Consider the following 25408-nt stretch of genomic DNA (forward strand, 5'->3'; position numbering starts at 1 on the left):
AACTGTAAGTCGCTTAGAGCATCTGCTAAAGGACTAAAATGTCAAATGAATCCGTTGCGGAATAAGTACCCTTCCCTCAACAGTAGCCCTTTGTAACAACCAAATGCTTTTGCTGTTTTACTCTAGAACTTCCCAGAAGTGATCCTGTTTGTCAGAACCACAGGTCTCCGGTGGCTATCCTATTTCCAAGGAACCAATCTGAGCAGCATTACTTGATTGATGGGCGGTAAGGAAAGTCGATAAAGGAGTGAACGAAGACATTTTGAAAACCAATACAAATGTCAATGTGGGTGATGATAGTATTCGTGATATCCCAATTAGGAGCTCAAAAATACAGACAGCCATGTGCAAGGAGGAGGTCAATAGGTGTTGACAGTGCCATGTTCAGGAGCTTTGGGATAGTTAGAATAGGATAGTTCCATCAGCCAGAGTGCAAAACACACTACATCGATATACTGTATCCCTAGGCCTAGGGAATACGGTTATTATTCCACTGTTACTACACCGTTACTCTAACCTTCCAATTCACAAATGTTGTGGGGGATACATGGGCAAAAGCAAAAACAAACACAAAGAAACGCAGGTACACACCCAAACAAGAACAAACGCACACTTCCTTTGCGTCCATAACTGTGCGGAATGTTGTTGCGCCACATTGAAATGATAGCAAAGTGCCACATTTTAACACGTGGCGTTGCAACTGGGAAAGTGTGATGAATAATGCAACCCCGCACTGAGAGTTAAACCACGCTCCCCAGTCAGAGGACAGAAACCACTTAAGGGCACAGCATGTAGCACATCAAAATGGACCAGAAAGGTGATCCGACGAGTTTCCCCCTCTATTGCTGACTTGCAGTTGGATTTCAGACTCAAACCCACAGGTGCTGTAAATGCCAGATGGAGTCGCAAAATAAATCTCTCGTATTTTAAGCGTTGTAGTCTGCCAGCGGTTTGTTTAGGGGAAAACTGCACTGTGTACTACCCAGACACATATTTTCCAAACAGAGGGTGAGAGTTGGAAAAACAGACTCTCAAACACTTAAAAATACACATATACAGATGAGCGTACACACACAAACACACACACGCACACACACACTTTACTAGCATTAATCACTCCACACTATGCATCAAAACATTTCAGTCACGGTTGCTATGACAATGCTTTCATTTACCACAAACATTCTCATCTGCAGCTTATCGTGGCCCCTGGCACCCTTGGGAAAAGTGTTTTTTAACTTTTATGCCTGGGAAAGCAACAATGGAAAAGCATAAGCCTTAACTGATTGATCAACTCTGATTTCCCAATCTGGGTTCCAAAGCTACACCGGAGAGCCTGGTATACAGTTAAACCTTCCAGATGTTAATATTCCCAATTATTTCAATAAGAAATTTGGAAATGACGTAATACTTGTTGATGAAAGTATGAAAATGTCATTTTGTTGGCATATGTACTGAGAGAAAAGCAGGACTCTCGTTGAATTGAATAGGAGCTCTTACAATGTATTACAGATCTTTATCCTCCTCTTTTGAACTTAAATTAAGACAAAGGTCATCTCGTGCCACAAGGTTCTCTCTGTTCTCTGTCATGACACCTCTTGGTGTGTCTATACAGAATAAAAATAGGCAATACAACAACAAATGGCATCAATACAGGTTATTTTCAAAATACAAAATCTCTCCCCAGTACAGCAGGAAATGCTATCAGCTATTTATAGCCTCAAACGTGCTGTTTTTGATCCGGCACTCAAGGGAGGGCACAAAACCCCAATTAACTCACCGGAAACTCACCAAGGCAAACAGTGAGATTACTAATGATAAGGCAGATGCTAGAATATTTCTATTTTCTCTCACAAGGCTGCCAATATCACCGCCTTGCAGATGTGCCGTACAACGAAGGTATTTGGCAATACTATTTTTAATCTCCTAAACAATAGCAGTGATTGAACAATAGCAGTAAACAACAAATGATTGTTGTTTAGTAGACTAAGCGTAATAGGCTGCGGCGAGGAAATTTGACAGTTTTTAAGTGGATAATGTGGAGAATGGAGAATCCTTTGGTGGCCTAGAGTGGGAAAATTGTTAATGAACAGCACTTAAGCCACTTTGTTCAGGATATTGCACATTTTATCATTTCTTTACAGCTCAGTAATGTTGTTAAATGCAGTTGTTTTGTCACTTTTGGAACATTGAAAGAGTAGGCCTAATTCTACGTAGGACATAGAGGGGCAGTTTCCCGAACACAGATTATGCTTAGTTCTGGACTAAAAATCCGTGTCCAGGAAACCAACCCAAAGAGCACTCTGTGCATCTTCAGTATTTCTTGACATGCAGTGAAAAGTACAGCAGACTAGCTATGTGATCAGTTAATCGATCTCAAATGGTTAGAACGTATTGCTAAAACCATTAACATCAATACACTTCAACTAACTACAGTACAACCAGCTACCCAGTATACAATAAAAAAACTGCTACGTTATCTGGAATTAAGGATCGAAGATCCCTTTTATAAAGCAACAATAAAGAAGAAACAAATGATACTTTGTCTCACATCATCGCTCGATAAATGTAGTTGCTGTATAATCATTTACACTAGAGATCCATCTTTAATCATTATCTTTCCACCTGCAGGTGCAGCAGAGTTGTTTCTCAAGTATGGGTAAAAAGGATTACGGAAGAAAATAAATAAACCATTTGTTATTTATAAAAACGGAGAGGGAATTTTCCATCACTTCCGAGCAGTGTTTTAACGTGCCAGCTGACGAAAGAGCAGAAAACCATGACTGTATAAAAACCAAGACTTGGCTTGAGGGAGAAAGGACTTACTGTTTGAGAAGTAAAACAAAATCCTAAAAGAGAACTTTGTTGTTTCCTGCTTAATCCACCAAAAAAAAGTGAAAGCCTTCCCAAAATAATTCTGTGGATCTGGTCCAAATAAAATTAAAAGACATACAAAGCCCTTGAGCACTGACTGTTACTTTTAAAGAGAAGTAGGATGTTTTTGCCAGTGGGCAAATCTGCAAGTCTCCATCAAAACCTCTGTGAGGAATCCAAAAACCAATGATATTTGACCATTCAAGGGCTTCCCGGTACATTTTTGTAACATTAGCTTTTATAAAATCAAAGACTAGGATAATAGTAAAGCAAAGATTCCACAATGGCTCCTTAGGAAAATATATCCCAAACATTTATGGTTGGGGTAACGACATGTCTATGTTATCAAACGAAGCCGTGAGAGACTCAAGAAGGGAATAAATCATTCAATTATGGATGTTATGACGTCAGCAATATAAAGTAAACAACCGCATTCTCCACCCCTCAGCAGTATTTCTGTAAATATGTACCTCGGTCGCTTTAAAAACAGCTCCCTTTGACTCTGTACTAGACCAATTACAACCATGAGTTTCAACTTTTTCTTTAAAACGGCCAATTGATTTTGGGTAACACTACATTTAAGCCTACTTTATAAAGGGTTTATAAAGGGATTATAAATAGCTTGTGGACTGTTCATGATTCATCTATAGATATAGATAATAAGCAGTTATAACTAATATTGGTCTCACAATTTGTCAATCACAATTTCAATGAATGAGTATAGCTATTTATTATAAACCAGCTATAAACGTAAAATACATAGTCTATAAACCACTTACAAACCCTTTACAAAGCACACCTTGATGATGTAAAGTGTTACCTGGTTTGAATCATTTCACGTTGAGAAAATATGATTCTGCTTGCTTCCCTTGACCTAACAATATATTTGAACAAAACCACGTGGCATGTCAAGCACTATAAAAATAAGGGTACTCTTTCATTTATCAGAATGTTCATCATTTTTTACTGAACAGCAACTCCCATGCACTTTATGCGGGGGATCTTGGTCTTTGTAGTCCTCCGGGCTGCCTTCTGAGTCATCAACAGTGAGTGGAGGCCCCTGTAGGCTGGCTCCTTGTGTCCAGCACACTCGCATGCACTCACACACGCACGCACACATGCACCGATACACCCAGGGCCATGGAGAGCTAGCATTAATCACTCCACATAAAAGCTTCCAGTCACCCCAAAGCAGGAGAGCACAGAGAGGGAGCGGGAGAATAGGTCTACGGGGTCTTCATTTATGGCAGCCATTTTGGCTCCACCTGGACTAAAGATGCCACTGCTTTGATTTTGGGAGGCTCTGATCATGTATCACGGCTCATCCAGGATTGATTGTTTCAACGTCCATTGGGGGTGGCCTTGATTAGTCATGAGTGAAAAAATTTGTGTGCTTGATTACATATATCCCTGACTAGGAACATGATCATGTTGCTCATTACATTTCATTACATATGGTATCCAATGCACAATGTGTGCTTTTAATCAACTTGTAAACCATGATTTTACTTCGGATCGAATCATGGAAAAACAAATCAATTAAGTGGTTTACATTCTTCACATATTTTGTCATTTTGTGGTTGGATTACACAAATAACCTTGTTGCATTATCTATAGGCCTTCAGTATATCAACTACTATTCAAAACTCCATCTACTTTACCTTTTTGCCTTGTTACTTTACCAGATTGTTCAACCTTGCATCTGAACATCACATGAATAGTTTACACTGTACAGCTCACATGATGTTGCTCGTTAGGTGTTAACGACAACCAGCGAAACTCCGCTTACTCATTCCTGACCTATCTCAACGCTCCGTTCAAGACTCCCACAGCTGATGACACATCTGGAGCCCTTAAAGTTTACCAGCAGGCCGCGAGCCTTCCAGTCACCAGCCCGCGTCGCCAGGAAGAAAAAGTTTCACGGTTGAGCAGCTGTTGCGTCGCATTAAATCCCCAGCTTGTTAATACACTACCGCTGCATCTCTGCAGGGCCTTCGCTTGCACCCCTAGGGACAACCAAGTCTGAGTAAGACTCCATGTGACATCTCTGGGAAGTGCTTACCTGTCTGTCCAGCGGTGTGCCGGGATTTAATTTCCTCCTGCCCCACTTATGTGTGTGACTCCAAACTTGAGTCAATTCTGTGGACTATATACTCACTTCCAAGCTCCTCTCACTAAGACTACAAATAATCATGAAGACAAAGACTCGTAGTCTACAAAGACTTGGTAGCGTTTTACGTCCCCTTACCATGAATCATGCTTTTTCATTCGTCTGTAATAAGAGTGTAACTACTGTCATTACACTGCGACTTCACGCGACAACCGTTATCTCCATACGCGTGGGTCAGGAAACCCTGAAACCCTACACTAAAGCGTATGTGTAACTAGCACAATTATCTACACGTCTAGAATGAGGTAACATAATCGACTCCTGTGCGCACTTGTCAGATTAATTCAGCTCATTGGAAATGTCGTGTTGTTAACAAAGACTTGGGTTGCTATCTTTCAATGGAGGCATATTATGTGACTTCAACATTAAAACCTCGAGGGGGGAGTTCCATTTACACAGAGGTCGGTCTCCTAAAGCTCCCACGTGTACATTAGTCAATCTCTTCCGCAATCGAGAACTACAGTAGAATTGTTTCCATACAGATTAGCCTTTCAGTTTCCATGCGCACGCAATATCTGTGTAACTTGGAATTGCAATGCAATACGACATAGCATAGTCTATAAATATGTCAGACGGAGGCCCAGACATACTGCACATGTCCAAACAGTTCGCTGTAGCTCAACTGGTAGAGCATGATGCTTGCAACACCAGGATAGTGGGTTTGATTCCTGGTACCATCCGTACGTAAAATGTATGCACAAATAAAAGATTTCATGCCCCTCGGATTTCTTCACATTTTATTGTGTTAAAAAGTGCGATTAAAATAGATTTGTTGTAATTGTTTTGTCAACAATACACACAAAATACTCTGTAATGTCAAAGTGGAAGAAAAATGCAAAAAATAAATACATTTGATTCTTAAAAACATAAAAATAGTTGTTGCATAAGTATTCAGCCCCTTTGTTTAGGCAAGCCTGAATTAGTTCAGGAGTAAAATGTGGCTTAACAAATCATATAAAAAGTTACATGGACTCACTCTGTGTGAAATAACTTCTCAGGGATGTTATCATGGGGCCATTTGTGATGTTATAACAGCTACAGAGTTCAATGGCTGTGATGGGAGAAAACTGAGGATGGATCAACAGAGTGAAAAGAAGAACACAAAAATACCAAATAAAAATTCCAAAACATATATCTTCTTTGCAACAAGGCCATAAACAATACTGCAAAAGGCAAAGGAAAACCTTGGGCTCCTGAGTGGCGCAGCGGTCTAAGGCACTGCAGCTCAGTGCTAGAGGCGTCACTACAGACCCTGGTTTGATCCTGGGCTGTATCACAACCGGCCGTGATTGGGAGTCCCATAGGACGGCGCACAACTGGCCCAGCGTCTTTAGGGTTTGGCCGGGGTAGGCCGTCATTGTAAATAAGAATTTGTTCTTAACTGACTTGCCTAGTTAAAAGAAGGTTAAATGAAAAGCCCTATGTTTGGGACAAATCCAACATCACTGAGTAACTGTTTCCTTATTTTCAAGCATGGTGGTGGCTGCATCATGGTATGGGTATGCTTGACATGCTGGGGAGTAAAAATAAATGGGACAGGGCTAAGCACAGGCAAAACCCTACAGCAAACCTGCTTCAGTCTGCTTTACACCAGACACCTTTCAGCAGGACAACAACCCGCAACACAAGACCAAAATCTAAACTGAAGTTGCTTACCAAGAAGACAATGAATGTTCCTAAGTGGCCAAGTTACAATTTTGAACTAAACCTGCTTGAAATACTATGGCAAAGACTTGAAAATGGCTGTCTAGCCATGATCCCCAACAATTTGACAGAGCTTGGAGAATTTTTAAAAGAATAATAGGCCAATATTGCACAATTCAGGTATGTAAAACTCTTAAAGACTTATCCAAGAAGACTCACAGCTGTAATTGCTACCAAAGGTGTTTCTAACATGTACAGTATGGACTCAGGGAGCTGACTACTTATGCAATGACTATATTGTATTTATACATTTTTCATTCATCTTAAATAAAGTTATAATTGTTCTTCCACTTTGACATTCCAGAGTATTTTGTGTAGATTGTAAAAAATGTTTTTTAATTAAATCCATTTTAATCCCACTTTGTAACACAATGAAATCCAAGGGGTCTGAATACTTTTGCAAGGCATTGTACATTGCTTTGGATAAAAGCATCTGCTAAATGGCATATATTGAACTCAGCAACCCTGTCTTTCAAAGATCATTTGTAAAAATCCAAATAACTTCTCAGATCTTCATTGTAAAGGGTTTAAACACTGTTTCCTATGCTTGTTCAATGAACCATAAACAATTAATGAACATGCACCTAGACACTAACAGCTTACAGATGGTAGGCAATTAAGGTCACATTTATGAAAACTTAGGACACTAAAGAGGCCTTTCTACTGACTCTGAAAAACACCAAAAGAAAGCTGCCCAGGGTCCCTGCTCACCTGCGTGAACGTGCCTTAGGCATGCTGCAAGGAGACATGGGGACTGCAGATGTGGCCAGGGCAATACATTGCAATGTCCATACTGTGAGACGCCTAAGACAGTGCACACGGAGACAGGACGGACAGCTGATCATCCTCGCAGTGGCAGAACACGTGTAACAACACCTGCACAGGATCAGTACATCCGAACATCACACCTGCGGGACAGGTACAGGATGGCAACAACAACTGCCCGAGTTACACCAGGAACGCACAATCCCTCCATCAGTGCTCAGACTGTCTGCAATAGGCTGAGAGGCTGGACTGAGGCCTTGTCCTTACCAGACACCACCGGCAACAACGTCGCCTATGGGCACAAACCCACCATAGCTGGACCAGACAGGTCTGGCAAAAAGTGCTCTTCACTGACGAGTCGCGGTTTTGTCTCACCAGGGGTGATGGTCAGATTCGCGTTTATCGTTGAAGGAATGAGCGTTACACCGAGGCCTGTACTCTGGAGCGGGATCGATTTGGAGGTGGAGGGTCCGTCATGGTCTGGGGCGGAAATGCCCTGGAACTTTCTGTTAGTCACATGTCTGTGGAACTTGTTCAGTTTATGTCTCAGTTGTTGAATCTTGTTATGTTCATACAAATATTTACACATGTTAAGTTTGCTGAAAATAAACGCAGTTGAGTGAGAGGTGAGAGGACGTTTCTTTTTTTGCTGAGTTTATATTGTATTATACTGTTGACTAGAGAAGGCCCGAAACATACATTTACTATGTTTTTGAATCAGAGCAAAGTTTGTACCTATTATTCTCCCAATGGAATAAAACATAAAAGGAAGAGATAACTTTGTGCTAAGTGAAGTGTTTTTATCTTTTTGATCAGATCTGACCCACTCTGTAGATTCACAGTGTTCCACACATGTAGTATGTAGCTTCAGTCAGATTGGTTGTAAATACAGCCTCAATGGGAAAATGCACTAAACCAAATTCAGTGTACACAAATTGACTTGCCAGGGTCACCAAATGTCGCCTATAGCAACAGTCACCCATATGAACAATGAATCCTTTGAATTGAATCCTGGAGATGAGGAAACCCCATGCAAATCGGAAAATTTTACACTAATTTATCCTACTCATCATATGAGGTGAGTGTATGATAACAATTGACACCGCAAAGACTGTCTTGCACGTGACATCAGAGGTCAAACACACTCATAACAATGTCAACTTATGACATCTGACTTAACATTGCCATGTGACGTCCCCAACCTCTTTTTAACCAAGCTTGATGGCAAGCAGTATCCGTAGCCGACACAGGCTTACCATTTCGTTGTCATAAGTCGGGTAGGGTAACCATTATGACTGCATGTGTCAAGTAAAACAAGTTTAAATTGAAGGCATTGATGCCATGCTGGGGACACCGCAAGCAGATGCCGGGTAACCTTTTTGATGAGGATTTGCTACGCAACAACTTTTTAACATAACTAATTACAGTGTATTGATGCAGTAACAAAACACATTAAGCCCCGCCGCTTTGTGTGTCTGGATGTACTTTCAAAAGAACAGTGAATACCAGTGAATGCATTTGTCTGACAGGCGATGACAGGTTTTCTGGATAAAGACACAGAGCTCTTGAGTGCAGAGAATATACAAATATTGCTTTGCACAACTCAGTTTTAGATATTTTATTATTATATCAGGCAGAATGTCAGGGCCCCAAAAGTATCAATGCTGTCAACATCAAGAGTGTGTGTTTGTGTGTTTTGTGCGTGTGTGTATTGGGGCTGTACAACCAAGTAGATTCCTGTGCAGCACATTATCGTTTGTTTTGATACAGTTGGCCTAGTCTATTCATATTTAATGGCATCACTGCCGTCAATGAAAAAAGCGCGTCAAATTATCCCTTTAACCACGCGCATATCTTACTTTTTGGATTGTTGCGTCATTGAATATAGTTCGAAATGTATGTATATCTTTCTATAAATGTGGGTGTAGTATGACAGTACCTGACCTGATTCAAAAACATGCAGCAAGCAACTAAGTCTTTCGTCACTTCATTTGGAACGTCTCCAAAAGGTTCCAGAGTGCGTCACATAATGTGTACGGTGACATCAGCGTGTGTATGTGTGTGTGTGTGTGTCAAGCTCATATACAGAAAAACCCACATCACATGGTGATTGTATTTAAAAGGTGAACATACCTTGGAAAACAACCGCCTGCTGGAGATCTTGGTGCTTTCTGGGATGACCAACAGACCTTCCTTTCTCATTTTAGAGAAATGTGCACTAGGTCCAGCGAACAAGAGATTAAGTTCACAAACCCAAAGTTTCCATGATGACAGTCATTTTTTTCCCCAAAATAAGTTTCAGTCAACGTCCGTGTAAAGGGATATTGTCCGTTAGTTTGAGGTGGTTTTAAAGGGACGGAGTTGTAGTCGCACGAGATATCCGTGCAGGACCTCTCGTGACTGCCAGTGTGGAGCAATTTCTCATGTCAGTCTGCACTGGAGCTAGTGTGATTCCTGTGCTTCACCTCGGTGGTCGGTCAATACAAGGCTTTATTTTGTCCTAATCGTTGCAAAGAATGTTGTTTGCCAAGCGTCTCGCTTGTTGACCTCAGTGTGCTGCCAAAATAGGCATCATGCTCATTTACTCAAGAATCTCACACATGATTTCGCTATTTCAATGTTTCCGATCGATATTGAATGATTATTTTATTGTGGACACAGAGGGGTTAGACCTACACCGAAACGCAATAACATGTGATTCTTGTTCAGAATAAAAACATCTCAATACTCATTATGTCAGACGAAGGGTGTCTAGGTTGCCATATGTCCTACAGTTTCTGTCTCTCAATATAACTTCCAAGTCGATCTCTCTTGAAAGTCAGCGTCTCAAACAAGCTTTTACAATAGTGCAAACTAGGCCTACTATAAACGTTGACTTTATCGCATAACAGCAAAACAATAACTTTATCTCCCCTTCCATTATCGACAAATGAAACTCATAAAGTGCATATGCATTAGCTTGTCCCTTAAATATTTTCGATTTCATTTGTAGGTTTACGAGGCCCATATAGGTAGCCGATATCTGATATCATCTGATTACATTGGTCATAATAGTTGTAAAGCTTTTGATTTGGGCGTCTATTTTCCGTGGGCCTATATTCCTCTAAGCAGCCACATGGCAAAATAAAACACCCATGTTAGAGCTTCCCAAGATCTAGCTAAATATAAAGTGTGTGTGTGCATGCGCGCAAGTGCGCACTTGTGTGAGTCTGACCACCTATGTGTGTGCGATATGACAGCATATCTTTTCTTCACGAGAATCATCTTCTTTTTTTGTGTCATCACACGTCAGTCTGTTGTGACTTTGAACTTGTACTGTTTTTCCTGCCAATGTCTGTCCCGTTTCCTTTACTCAGGCTTGTATCCACCCCACACAGCGACTCCGTTACCCCCTCTTCCATCTCCATGTACTCCGCTTTATCACCCAGCGAAGAGCCAGAGGGGGACCCTTTGAATTTCTTTAGAAAGTTGGGGAAATAGGGGCAGGCGGGTGGGGTTTCAACAACCGGTGGCGGGTCCGCTTCATTATCAGTCTCCCTGTGGTAGAAGTAATTGAAGTTGGATACAATGACGGGCACTGGGAGAGCTATGGTTAACACACCCGCTATGGCACAGAGCGAGCCCACTATCTTCCCACCGACAGTAATTGGTTTCATGTCTCCATATCCGACCGTGGTCATAGTGACGACAGCCCACCAAAAAGCGTCGGGGATACTCGTGAATTGAGACGCGGGTTCGTCTGCCTCGGCGAAGTACACTGCACTTGAGAACAAAATGACACCGATGACGAGGAAGAAAATCAGAAGCGCTAGTTCCCTCATACTGGCGCGGAGGGTATGTCCGAGGATCTGCAGTCCTTTGGAGTGCCTGGAGAGTTTAAATATGCGAAAGACTCTGACAAGGCGGATTATTCTCAAGATTGCAAAACTCATTGCCTGGTCCCCTTTGCCTTGCTGTTGGGCAAGATCTGTGCCGAGCGTGATGAAATAAGGCAAAATCGATACAATGTCTATAGTGTTCATAATGTTTTTAAAGAAATCCGTTTTACTTGGACTTGCAAAGAAGCGCACTATAATCTCAAATGAAAACCAAATAATGCATACCGTCTCCACAATGAAAAAAGGGTCGTTAAAAGGGGTCTGTCCATGAGGTTCTGTCGAATTGTCTCGTGGTTTAAGGTATTCTTTTTCGTCCCTGAACTCTGGCAACGTTTCCATACAGAAAATGACTATTGATATAACGATGACTAAAACGGACACGACTGCAATCCCTCTCGCAGGTTGTGAGCTCTCTGGGTATTCAAAAAGAAGCCACACTTGGCGTTTGAACTCGTCCTCCGGTAAGGGTTTCTCTTCCTCTTTGACAAAACCCTCATCCTCCCGAAACTTCAGTATTGCCTCCTCTCCGAGTTCATAGAATTTCACCTCCTCGGAGAAGATGTCAAAAGGTACATTTTGGGGTCTCTTCAATCGCCCCCCTGACTGGTAATAATAAAGAATGGCGTCGAAGCTTGGTCGGTTCCTGTCAAAAAAATATTCGTTCCTTAGAGGGTCGAAGTACCTGATTCGTTTGTCCGGGTCTCCCAAAAGAGTGTCAGGAAACTGTGTGAGAGTCTTAAGTTGAGTTTCAAACTTAAGTCCGGACACATTAATAACAACTCTTTCGCAGCACCCATACTCACTGTAAACATTTGCGTATCCTGATTGGGGACGTCTGTCTGTGAGCGAGACAGTATCTTCATCATCCATATTACAGAGAAAACTGGAACTCTTGCTTCCCCTGTCCTCCTCTTCTCCGCCTTCCGCCTCGTCCTCCTCTATCATATCCTCCTCGGATCCAAGTAGCGCCAACTCCGAGTGGCGCAAGTCCCCACCGAGAGTCTGGCGACTCCTTCTCCAACGTCCTACGCCGCGTTGCTTTTTTCTTTCTCGGAGAACCTGCTGCTCGGACTCATGGTGGTGCTGCTGTGGCTGTTGCGAGGAGGAGGGGCGCGAGGCGGTACTGCCGCTACTGTTGTTGGCATTTGATGAGGAGGCGGTGCGAGACTGATGCTGCTGGTGGTTGTTAAGGAGATGGCCAGAGGACTCTCCTCCCTCTCCACTTGCTGCACCTTCCGCAGCGGCTGTTGCCTGCTGTACCTGTCTCTCCCTCTCGTGCTCCCTTTCCCGTGCGCGAGCATACCCGTAAGGCAGTCGAGTTTTGCACCCATTATCTGCACCTATCATGGCAAACTCCATTTTGAGGAGGGTGTAGATTCAGTTCCCGGTGAATGATATAATCCCTTTAGCGACGACTCGTGTAGGACAATGGAAAGGAGCAAATTGTAGCAAAGGGCTCACAGGTTGGTTGATGCTGCTTTGACAGATAGCAGGCACCTGTTATTCAGTGAGTCTTAGGTGAGTTAAGAATGCGTAATTAAAAGTCCATTTTTGGAATATAGTTCACATTGTCTTTGACATAGAACACATGAATATATTTTTGTAAACGGACTCCTTATTTTATGACATCATTATTACAGCCAAGTGAATATAGGCTGTGGATGGGTAGGCCTTTTAGGCTTTTCAAATGTATAGCCTATTCAATCACCAGATATTGGACAATATATTGACAAAACCACCTAATTTGTCCCTCAGGTGTTTAACTCCAGTGTGAGTACTTGCAGAAATACGGCATTTTTGCCTTTTCGTGGTCCCTCCTGGTTGCCATTTTAGGTGATGAGAAAACCGTCCCTTTTATGCTGTACACCTTCAGTGATTCTGAATGACTTTATTCCGCTGACGTCTTCAGCAGCTGCAAGGGAGAAACAGCAGTTCGATTAGACAACCTACAAATGTATGTATTCGAATGCATGGCCCCTGTTTGGGCGATGCATGCACTGTAGCCGACGTACGCATCACCAACTTAATAAGAGCAGAAAACACAAGTCTAATAATAACAGTAATTATAACGACAATATTTATAACACGAATGAATAATTAATCATACTAATAATAACAACTAACATGGCAACAGGAGACAACGCATGATAACTGCAGCCTGTGTAAACATTCTTTAAATTACGCACGAAATTGTGTTCACTCTGTTAAAAAAAAAAAATGCCCCACCTTCGTTCATTTAGACATTCCACTTACATTTGATAAAGGCCGAGCGAAATCGTCTCAGCACCTTACACAATGTGCTGTAGGTGAGGATGCAATTCCTTGGTTTGCCCAATTTCGCATCTTGTTTTGGGAATATTAAAATCCCTCGACGTATCCAACCGGCGAACATATCACCTATACATCTGTGGTCGATTGCACTCGAGGGATTACACTTTTTGGACGCGTCTCGGCGTTGCCTTGTCTCAATTCAACAGGATCTATCTATTGAGTATCACCCCCATTCCCGAAAAAAATATCCACCGCTGCAACGGTGCTGACAGCAACAAAAAAAATATATAAAACGCAGGTCTAGCGAGTATCAATAGCTCAGCCTGGTCAAAGAAGCTGCGTCGGAGAGAGGACAAATTAAAGTTTATGTTGATATGTGAAATCGCCCACGGTTAAGTAAGCGCATCACACATCTGTCCGTTGCCTCTACCTCCCCAATTTCCCATTGTGCGTGTTATTGAGGAGTTGTGCCTCGTCCAAGTCGAGCATGTGCCGCAGCGCAGGCAGAACTCGATCATCCCCCAGTGGATAGAGCGGGTCACTACGCACCTTAGCCACCACCACTTCTAACACTGGGATGGTCAAATGCAACTGTTGCCATCTATCAAAGGTAACCCTCCAAAATGCCATTGATATCATTTGACCGTCTACTATGCAACCAGATCGAAAGACACATGGGGCACATGCATCCTGCACCTGATGAGCACCTCACCTAATAACATCTCAAAGCGAATGCAAAGCAAACAACTAATAAAACAGGCATAACAAATTATATAAAATGGAAAGCAAATCTGTGTCTCTATTCAGATTCAGATAGAAGTACAGGCAGATTTTGACCTGTCTTCAAAGTATTGACCTAATGGACTACTTGCAATTAACTTATGCCTACATTTAGAGAATTCCATTATCGAATAGAATAGTATATAGGCCAAAGTTAACCTGATGTTATGGTAACTGTATACTGATATTCTAATGGTTATTATTTATATATATATATATACAGTGCCTTCGGAAAGTATTCAGACCCATTTACTTTTTCCACATTTTGTTACGTTATAGTCTTATTCTAAAATGGATTAAATAATACAAATCCTCAGAAATCTACACACAATACCCCATAATGACAAAGCGAAAACAGGTTTTTAGAAATGTTTGCAAATTTATAAAAAATAAAAAAAATAAAATACCTTATATACAGAAGTATTCAGAACCTTTGATATGAGACTCGAAATTGAGCTCAGGTGCATCCTGTTTCCATTGATCATCCTCGAGATGTTTCTACAACTTCATTGGAGTCCACCTGTGGTAAATTCAATTGATTGAACATGGAAAGGCACACATCTGTCTATATAAGGTCCCACAGTTGACAGTGTATGTCAGAGCAAAAACCAAGCCATGAGGTCGAAGGAATTGTCTGTAGTGTTCCGAGACAGGATTGTGTCGAGGCACAGATCTGGGGAAGGGTACCAAAAAAATGTCTGCAGCATTGAAGGTCCCCAAGAACACAGTGGCCTCCATCATTCTTAAATGGAAGAAGTTTGGAACCACCAAGACTCTTCCTAGAGCTGGCCGCCCGGCCAAACGGAGCAATCAGGGGAGAAGGGCCTTGGTCAGGAAGGTGAGCAAAAACCCGATGGGCCCTCTGACAGAGCTCTGGAGTTCCTCTGTGGATATGGTAGAACATTCAAGAAGGTCAACCATCTCTGCAGCACTCCACCAATCAGGCCTTTATGGTAGAGTGGCCAGACAGAAGCCACTCCTCAGTAAAAGGTACATGACAACCCGCTTGGAGTTTGCCAAAAGGCACCTAAAGACTCTCAGACCATGAGAAATAAGATTCTCTGGTCTGATGAAACCAATATTGAATGATTAGGCCTGAATGACAAACGTCATGTCTGGAGGAAACCTGGCACCATCCCTACGTTGTAGCATGGTGGTGGCAGCATCATGCTGTGGGGATGTTTTTCAGTGGCAGGGATTAGGAGACTAGTCAGGATCAAGGCAAAGATGAACGGAGCAAAGTACAGAGAGATCCTTGATGAAAACCTGCTACAGAGCACCCAGGACCTCAGACTGGGCCGAAGGTTCACTTTAGGACAACGACCCTAAGCACACAGCCAAGACAACGCAGGAATGGCTTCGGGACAAGTCTCTGAATGGCTTAGGCAGAGCCCGGACTGGGAGAAACTACCCAAATACAGGTGTGCCAAGCTTGTAGCGTCATACCCAAGTAGACTCGATGCTGTAATCACTGGCAAAAATGCGTCAACAAAGTACTGAGTAAAGGGTCTGAATACTTATGTAAATGTGACATTTCATTTTATTTATTTGTTTTATTAAGAAAAATGTCTAAAAACCTGTTTTTCCTTTGTCATTATGGGGTATTGTGAGTAGATTGATGAGGGGGATAAAACTAATGAATCAATTTCAGAATAAGGCTGTAACATAACAAAATGTGGAAAAAGTCAAGGGGTATGAATACTTTATGACAGTGAACTTATTTTTTGACATTTTTACGAATTTTTAAAAATGAAATACATTCATATTTTATTTACATAAGTATTCACACCCCTGAGTCAATACTTTGCAGAAGCACCTTTGGCAGCGATTACAGCAGTGAGTCTTTCTGGGTAAGTCTCTAAGAGCTTTCCACACCTGGATTGTCCAACATTTGGCCAAAATTATTTTTTAAAATCTTCAAGTTCTTTCAAGTTGATTGTTGATTATTGCAAGACAACCATTATCAGGTCTTTCCAGAGATTTTCAAATATATTTAAGTCAAAACTGTAACTTGACCACTCAGGATCATTTACTGTCTTCTTGGTAAGCAACTGCAGTGTAAATTTGGCCTTGTGTTTTAGGTTATTGTCCTGCTGAAAGGTGAATTAATATCCCAGTGTCTAGTGGAAAGCAGTGTTAACCAGGTTTTCATTTTGTCTGTGCTTAGCTTCATTACGTTTATTTTTTAACTCGATGACAAGCATACTGTAACGCCAGTTGAAAGGAGAGGACCAAGGTGCAGCGTGGTGAGCGTACATATTCTCTTTATTAGACAAGACGCCGAACAAAACAATAAACTCTACCCAACAAACCGTGAAGCTAAAGGCTATGTGCCCTAAACAAAGTCAACTTCCCACAACCCAAGGAGGGAAAAAGGGCTACCTAAGTATGGTTCCCAATCAGAGGCAACGATAGACCGCTGTCCCTGATTGAGAACCATACCCGGCCAAAACATAGAAAATAAAGAACATAGAAAAAGGAACATAGAATGCCCACCCTAGTCACACCCTGGCCTAACCAAAATAGAGAATAAAACCCTCTCTATGGCCAGGGCGTGACACATACCCATAACAAGATGCAGCCACCAATATGCTTGAAATTATGAACTGTCATACTCAGTAATGTGTCGCATTGGATTTGCCCCCAAAATAAAACGTAGTATTCAGGACAAAAATTGAATTGCCTTGCCACATTTTTTTGCAGTATTAATTTAGTGCCTTGTTCAAAACAGGATGCTTGTTTTGGAATATTTGTATTATGTACAGGCTTCCTTCTTTTCACTCGATAAATTAGGTTAGTATTGTGGAGTAACTACAATGTTGTTGATCCATCCTTAGTTTTCTCCTATCACAGCCATTATACTCTGTAACTGTTTTAAAGTCACCATTGGCCTCATTATGAAATCCCTGAGCAGTTTCCTTCCTCTCTGGCAACTGAGTTAGGAAGGACGCTTGTATCTTTGTAGTGGCTGGGTGTATTGATACACCATCCAAAGTGTAATTCATAGCTTCACCATGCTCAAAGAGATATTCACTGTCTGCTTTTTGATTTTTTTTTTACCCATCTACCAATAGGAGCCCTTATTTTTGAGGCATTGGAAAACTTCCCTGGTCTCTTTGGTAGAATATTTGTTTAAAATTCACTGCTCGACTGAGGACCTTATACATAATTGTATTTGTAGGGTATCCTGTTAAACCAGCATTTCCCAAACTCAGTCCCCGGGACCCCAAGGGGTGCACGTTTAGTTTTTTGCCCTAACACTACACAGCTGATTCAAATGATCAAAGCTTGATGATTAGTTGAGTATTTGAATCAGCTGTGTAGTGCTAGGGCAATAACCAAAACTTGCACCCCTTGAGATCCCGAAGGACCGAGTTTTGGAAACCCTGAGTTAAACACTATAATTGCACACAGCATGAGTCCATGCAACTTATATGACTTTTTAAGCAAATGTTTACTCCTGCACTTATTGAGATTTCCAAAAGGCACCTAAAGGACTCAGACCATGACAAACAAGATTCTCTGGTCTTATGAAACAAAGATTGAACTCTTTGGCCATGAATACCAAGCCTCACGTCTGGAGGAAACCTGCCAACATCCCTACGGTGAAGCATGGTGGTGGCAGCATCATGCTGTGGGGATGTTTTTCAGCGGGAGGGACTGGGAGACTAGTCATGATCAAGGGAAAGATGAACGGAGCAAAGTACAGAGAGATCCTTAATGAAAATCTGCTCCAGAGTGCTCAGGACTTCAGACTGGGGTGAAAGTTCACCTTCCAACAGGACAACAACCCTAAGCACACAGCCAAGACAACGCAGGAGTGGCTTTGGGACAAGTCTCTTAATGTCCTTGAGTGGCCCAGCCAGAGCCCGGACTTGAACCCGATCGAACTTGCTGACGGAGCTTGAGAGAATCTGCAGAGAAGAATGGGAGAAAGTCCCAAGAAGACTCAATGCAGTAATCACTGCCAAAGGTGCTTCAACAAAGTACTGAGTAAAGAGTCTGAATACTTATGTTAATGTGATATTTCATTTCATTTTATTTATTTATTTTATTCACAAACATTTCTAAAAAACCTGTTTGATGAGAAGAAAAAGGTTTTAATAAATTTTAGAATAAGGCTGTGACTTAACAAAATGTGGAAAATGTCAAGAGGTCTAAATACTTTCCGAATGCACTATATACATACAGTACCAGTCAAAAGTTTGGACACACCTACTGATTCCAGGGTTTTTCTTAATTTTTTCTATTTTATACATTGTAGAATAATAGTGAAGATATCAAAGCTATGCAAATCAAAATATACTGTTGAAGTCGGAAGTTTACATACACTTAGGTTGGAGTCATTAAAACTTGTTTTTCAACCACTCCACAAATTTCTTGTTAATTAACAAACTATAGTTTTGGCAAGTCGGTTAGGACATCTACTTTGTGCATGACACAAGTATTTTTTCCAACAATTGTTTACAGACAGATTATTTCACTTATAATTCCCTGTGTCACAATTTCAGTGGGTCAGAAGTTTACATACACTAAATTGACTGTGCCTTTAAACATCTTGGAACATTCCAGAAAATGATGTTATGGCTTTAGAAGCTTCTGATAGGCTAATTGACATCATTTGAGTCAATTGGAGGTGTACCTGTGGGTGTATTTCAAGGCCTACCTTCAAACTCATGAGAAAAACAAAAGAAATCAGCCAAGACCTCAGAAAAAAAATTGTAGACCTCCACAAGTCTGGTTCATCCTTGGGAGCAATTTCCAAATACCTGAAGGTACCACGTTCATCTGTACAAACAATAGTACGCAAATATAAACACCATGGGACCATGCAGCCGTCATACCGCTTAGGAAGGAGACGCTTTCTGTCTCCTAGAGATGTACGTACTTTGGTGCGAAAAGTGCAAATAAATCCCAGAACAACATCAAAGGACCTTGTGAAGATGCTGGAGGAAACCGGTACAAAAGTATCTATATTCACAGTAAAACGAGTCCTATATCGACATAACCTGAAAGGCCGCTCAGCAAGGAAGAAGCCACTGCTCCAAAACCGCCATGAAAAAGCCCCACTACGGTTTGCAACTGCACATGGGGACAAAAATCGTACTTTTTGGAGAAATGTCCTCTGGTCTGATGAAACAAAAATAGAACTGTTTGGCCATAATGACCATCGTTATGTTTGGAGGAAAAAGGGGGAGGCTTGCAAGCCGAAGAACACCATCCCAACCGTGAAGCACAGGGGTGGCAGCATCATTTTGTGAGGGTGCTTTGCTGCAGGAGGGACTGGTGCACTTCACAAAATAGATGGCATCATGAGGGAGGAAAGTTATGTGGATATATTGAAGCAACATCTCAAGACACCAGTCAGGAAGTTAAAGCTTGGTCTCAAATGGGTCTTCCAAATGGACAATGACCCCAAGCATACTTCCAAAGTTTGTTTTACTAGGATTAAATGTAAGGAATTGTGAAAACTGAGTTTAAATGTATTTGGCTAAGGTGTATGTAAACTTCCGACTTCAACTGTATATATAAAATCACAAAACCCTTCAGATTGCCATTCCACGCCAATAACCCTGCAAAATGTATCAAAACCATTTAAACAAAGAATCCATCCCCTCCATGACAAGTTAGGACACAACAGTCTGCCCTCTCCACTCAATGTTAGACCCGTGACTGAACGCAGCGGTGTCTACCACTTAAACCCTCCCAATACCCCTGAATGTCTCACTCCATTGCCTAAATATCTTGCATTAACTGACACAATGGAGATATAAGAACGGCAAGAAATGCTCAATTAACTGAATGATTAAGCCTTAAATTAACGTAGCAAAAACGTGGAGTACTAACTTGCAAAATAATTCAGCGATGATAGTTGACTTCTCTAGCTACATAGTTGTTGTCATAGCAACATGAGACAAGTTAGCTAGCCAGCTACCACCAGACAAAGTTATCACACAAACATTGTAAACGTAACTTAGTTGTAAAATAAGATTTTAGTTTATAGAAGCTAGATAAACATTCAACAACATGTAGGTTATACTGAACACTAAATAGATAATCAGCTAGCTAGCTAACAGTTGTGATGATGACTTACTTAGCTAGCTGCTAACGCTATTAGCTGTAACATTTCTGTCCCAATCAACCAGCTAGCTGGAAAGCTAGTTCACTTGCTAGCTAGCATGCTGGTGCTCCGTTGATGAAGTTCATAATGATCACAAGTAATTAGATCAAATGTTCCTCAAAACTCCTTGGAGTTGTTGATAAATCCTCTTGACCAGCTGACTTATTCCATTGGTTCCGCGGTGCTTGCATGGCCCCGTTGTTGAGTCTTCTTCCTCACAACGGGACCACAATCACACCTCCTACTCCATGCTTCACGGAAGGGAACCACACATGCAGAGATCATCCGTTCACCTACTCTGTATCTCACAAAGACACGGCGGTTGGAACCAAAAATCTCACATTTGGACTCATCAGACCAAAAGACAGATTTCCACCAGTCAAATGTCCATTGCTCATGTTTCTTGGCCCAAGCAAGTCTCTTCTTATTATTGGTGTCCTTTAGTAGTGGTTTCTTTGCAGCAATTCGACCATGAAGGCCTGATTCACGCAGTCTCCTCTGAACAGTTGATGTTGAGATGTGTCTGTTACTTGAACTCTGTGAAGCATTTATTTGGGATGCAATTTCTGAAGCTTGTAACTCCAATGAACTTATCCTCAGCAGCAGAGGTATCTCTGGGTCTTCCTTTCCTGTGGCGGTCCTCATGGGAGCCAATTTCATCATAGCGCTTGATGGTTTTTGCGACTGCACTTGAAGACACGTTCAAAGTTCTTGACATTTCCTGGATTGACTGATCTTCATGTCTTAAAGTAATGAGGGACTTATTTGAGCTGTTCTTGCCATAATAGGGACTTGGTCTTTTACCAAATCTTCTGTATGCCAACCCTACCTTGTCACAACACAACTAATTGGCTCAAATGCATTGAGGAAATAAATTCCACAAATGAACTTTTAAGAAGGCACACCAGTTAATTGAAATGCAATCCAGGTGACTACCTCATGAAGCTGGTTGAGAGAATGCCAAGAGTGTGCAAAGCTGTCATCAAGGCAAAGGGTGGCTACTTTGAAGAATCTAAAATATATTTTGATTTGTTTAACACTTTTTTGGTTACTACATGATTCCATATGTGTTATTTCATAGTTTTGATGTCTTCACTATTATTAGAAAATAAGTAGAAAATAATAAAAATAAAGAGAAACCCTGAAATGAGTTGGTGTGTCCAAACTTTTGACTGGTACTGTAAATGCATGTTTATTTTCTTTCTGCCAGGACTGATGGAATGTCCGCTACCATTTTTTTTACATATTTATCAATGATTCTGTATCTCTTCCCTTTGAAAATGCTTTCTGAGGCAGGTGCTTTCTGAGGCAGGTGCCTCCCTTAACAACCCGGATCGGGTTGTTAAGGGAGCTCCCAAATTAAGTAAGGCCTGGCCATTTTATTTGCTTTTACCTGTTATTAATATTTGTTAGTGGTGTTAATACTGATTTATTGTGTGGGGTCTTTTTATTTTGGTTTTAGTGGGTTTTTCACGGGTTAGAAAGGATGCACCTTAAGGGGCACACAAATGAAATGTTCGGAAGTATCTAATGGCCGAGTTTTGGTTGCACACATTCTCTTGATAAGAAATGTACTGAAAAACCCAATATAAACCTGGTACACAAAATCTTGGGAATGTTTGAAATATCTTTATATAATGTCTGAAGTACAGGGAAAGAAAAGGGAAAGAGACACTCACTTAATACGGTTGACTGACCTCTCACCTCTGTTATGACTTTCTGGTGAGGCCTGATCACCCTCACTGGAAAGACTAGAGACATTGGGTGACATTTAAATGGGCTATGTAAACACTAATACTTAGGAAGAAGTTTATAATGTATCAATAGTCCTATGTGTGATTCGGACCACAAGAAGGACAGAGAGAGAGCCCTGCCCCTGAATGAGGGACACCTGTCGTCGGAAGAAGACCAAGGTGCAGCGGAGTTAGTGTTTATCATAATTTAATTCAGAAAGAACACTCTACGACTACAAAACAAGAAAAACCCGACAGCCAAACAGTACTGACAGCTAACACACTGAACAGAAACAATTACCCACAAAACCCCAACGGAAAAACATGCACTTATGTGCGACTCCCAATCAACAGCAACGAACATCAGCTGTGCCTGATTTGGGAGCCACACACGGCCCAAAACAAAGAAATACAAACACATAGACAGAACATAGAACGCCCACCCAATGTAACACCCTGGCCTAACCAAAATAAAGAACAAAAAACCCCTCTCTATGGCCAGGGCATTACAACCTGTCTCTAGTCTATTTTACTATTCCTTACCTTATGGGATACAATTAAGTTAAGATGGAGTTATCAATTGTTGGAATTCTAGTTTTATTTGTTATTTTGATTTAACAGGCAGTGTAGTTGTTTTTTTGGGATGCATGAATCACGATGTGAGTCGTATCCAAAGGGGGAATTACCAGCCCCCTGGGGCCTTTTTGTAAATATGCAAATTGGTTTTCTTCATATGCCTGCCTGTAAATGGAAAAAAAGGTATGTTGGTAATGGTTGACAGTTACTCCAAATGGATTGAAGTTTTCCCCACCTTGAGTGATATATGAAGAAGTGTATTGCTGTTGTTGTTTTGTTTTTGTCTTGTTTCAATACAAATCTCACCAGATTGGGTCTGCTGGATGGTTGGGATTTCTCCCTAAGGATTAGCCCTCTGACTTCCTGACCCTGTAACTCTGAGGTGAGATCGCCAAGATGATAGCTAATTTGGGAGAAAATAAAATTGTTTCAACTGTGTGTTGTTATTCTCTTTGACATTTGTCTTAGACATTTGTATTAAGAATATTGGTAGTAGTAATAATTTTTCATACAGTGAATAATTTGTCATTTTTCATACAGTGAATAGTTTGTCGGGATTTCCTGAATCAGAAATGCCCCAAACTAAACTGTTGTTCTGGTCTGTCCTCTCTCGAGGTTATGGTGAAGGTGACCACAGATGGTATCTAGATTTATGGAAGGGATAATTTGACCAAGAACAGTGTAAACCTCACCCCCTCTAACTGGCTGAAGTAATGGCAACAATGGCGTTCACTATGGCCCTGTCCGTCTCCACTTCTACCATGAGACTTGAGTCCGAGCCAGCAACCTGTACACAGCATTCAGTCGAAGCTATCAACTGCCTTTTCTCTCTTGTCTTTTCTCTCAGGAGTGCGACATGAGTCCACATGGAGTGAGCATGGAGAGAGATCCCGTCCAAACGTCTCTCATGCTGCTGGTGTACTGGTAGGAAAATGGACAAGACATAATGGACTGTAAAGGAGGGTGGCGGCTCAGGTGAGAGATTCGTCTGCTTTGAAATCGGGACATTGTCAAGGGCCATCCACTTTGAACATGTGCCATTGGGAGGACGAACTAAAACACTATCTGAAGAAGAAAATGAAGTAACGGCAGAAGAATGAGTGCCGTGAAGGAAGGGGGTGGTCAACCGTCCCCATAATTGATTGAAGCTTGTCCAAAATTATTTATTTGGGGTATCAGGTTGATTAAGGAGGTCTGCACACTGATAAATGTGTAGTAATTTAGACTAAGAACGCATTGAGATACCGATCTGTCATTACCACAAATGGGGGCCGTGATTAGAAAAGTTAATGATGAATATGGGATGAATATACTGTACGTCAATGTAAATGTACATTCTGCCAGTATCGGTGTGTGCTAAGTTGAGGGTCTTAAAATTTGAGTGAGAGAACCAACATGACGCACTAATGACTGTCATTCTAAATTTGGGTTGGATAATTTATCAATAGTTCTAATTATGATTCGGAAAGGCGAGGCTTCTAGAGACAGAGAAATGCCCCTAAAATGTGAGGAGAGCCACTAGATTGTAGCTTGGGCTAACCTTGCACCAATCTCATTCTTATCAAGGTTGGCGTGAAAGTGTTCTCTCATGTTCTCTCTCTTCCCTGTGAAAGTCAATATGGTTTCTAGGTCGTATGGAACATGTGAGTGATCATTGTTCCAGATGAGGGATTGTTGGAAACTGACACATTTTGTAACTGGCTAATTGACTTGAGCAAGTTTTTAGTAGGTTTCTAACTATATAAGTGGAGCAATTCATGTGTTATGGGTTAGATGGAATCATTTATGTGCAAATGTATTTGTATTTGGCAAATGTATTTGGCAAAGTAGAAGGAGTCCTGAGCGAAAGGGACCAATGCCGGCAAGGAGTAGAGGCCCAGAAGTAGATAGTCATCGTGGAAGGAGAGCCCTGCTGGGCCCTGAGTTGGGTCTGGTTAAGTGGTGAACTTAACAAAAATACTCTAGACAAATTCTGGAGATCTCTAGAGACGTAGAGAGAATTGGTAATGCTAAAATAATTTACTCTGCAAAACAAAGAGGCTCTTGACTATATTTTGGCAGATCAAGGCGGCACTTGTTCAATCATTGGCCCTGAACATACTTTTGTTCCAGATCACTCTTCTAATATGATTGATTTTGCCGAATACATTGTCACTGTTGCTAAGAATAATTCCCCACAACCAGAGTGGACGCCTGCAACTTGGTTGGAATCCCTGTTTGGAAGTTGGGGATCCCAAATTGCCAAAATGTAACATTCTGTGTACGTGTGTGTGTTTTTGATGAATTCACTCCCATTAATAGAAGTATAACCTTTATTATGATGACAGTATTACCATACTAATTAGATTGTATATGTCACAGTATCCATCGTGGATTTGAAAGGAGGACCAAGGCGCAGCAGAAGTGTGGACACTCATGTTTCTTTAATTAACAAAAACAAGTAAAGTATCCACTGGGAAAAACAATAAACAAAACAATGAACAGTACTCACGATACGACAGGGTAGCAGGCTAAACCAAAAAAAGCAGTGCTCACC

General features: G+C 41.4%; 1 protein-coding gene across 1 annotated transcript in view; it reads right to left on the reverse strand.

Moving 5' to 3' along the window:
- The window catches only part of kcna4 (potassium voltage-gated channel, shaker-related subfamily, member 4), a 91801-nt gene extending 78841 nt beyond the window's left edge, over positions 1 to 12960 (reverse strand). The window contains exon 1 of the mRNA XM_029766929.1: positions 9647 to 12960. Within this exon, the coding sequence (XP_029622789.1) occupies positions 10795 to 12750 (1956 nt within the window). The 5' untranslated portion in view covers positions 12751 to 12960 and the 3' untranslated portion in view covers positions 9647 to 10794. The remainder of the gene's footprint in view (positions 1 to 9646) is intronic.
- Between the last annotated feature and the right edge of the window lie 12448 nt (positions 12961 to 25408).

The sequence above is a fragment of the Salmo trutta genome, chromosome 12 (genome assembly GCF_901001165.1).
Source record: "Salmo trutta chromosome 12, fSalTru1.1, whole genome shotgun sequence".
Classification (NCBI taxonomy): Eukaryota; Metazoa; Chordata; class Actinopteri; order Salmoniformes; family Salmonidae; genus Salmo; species Salmo trutta.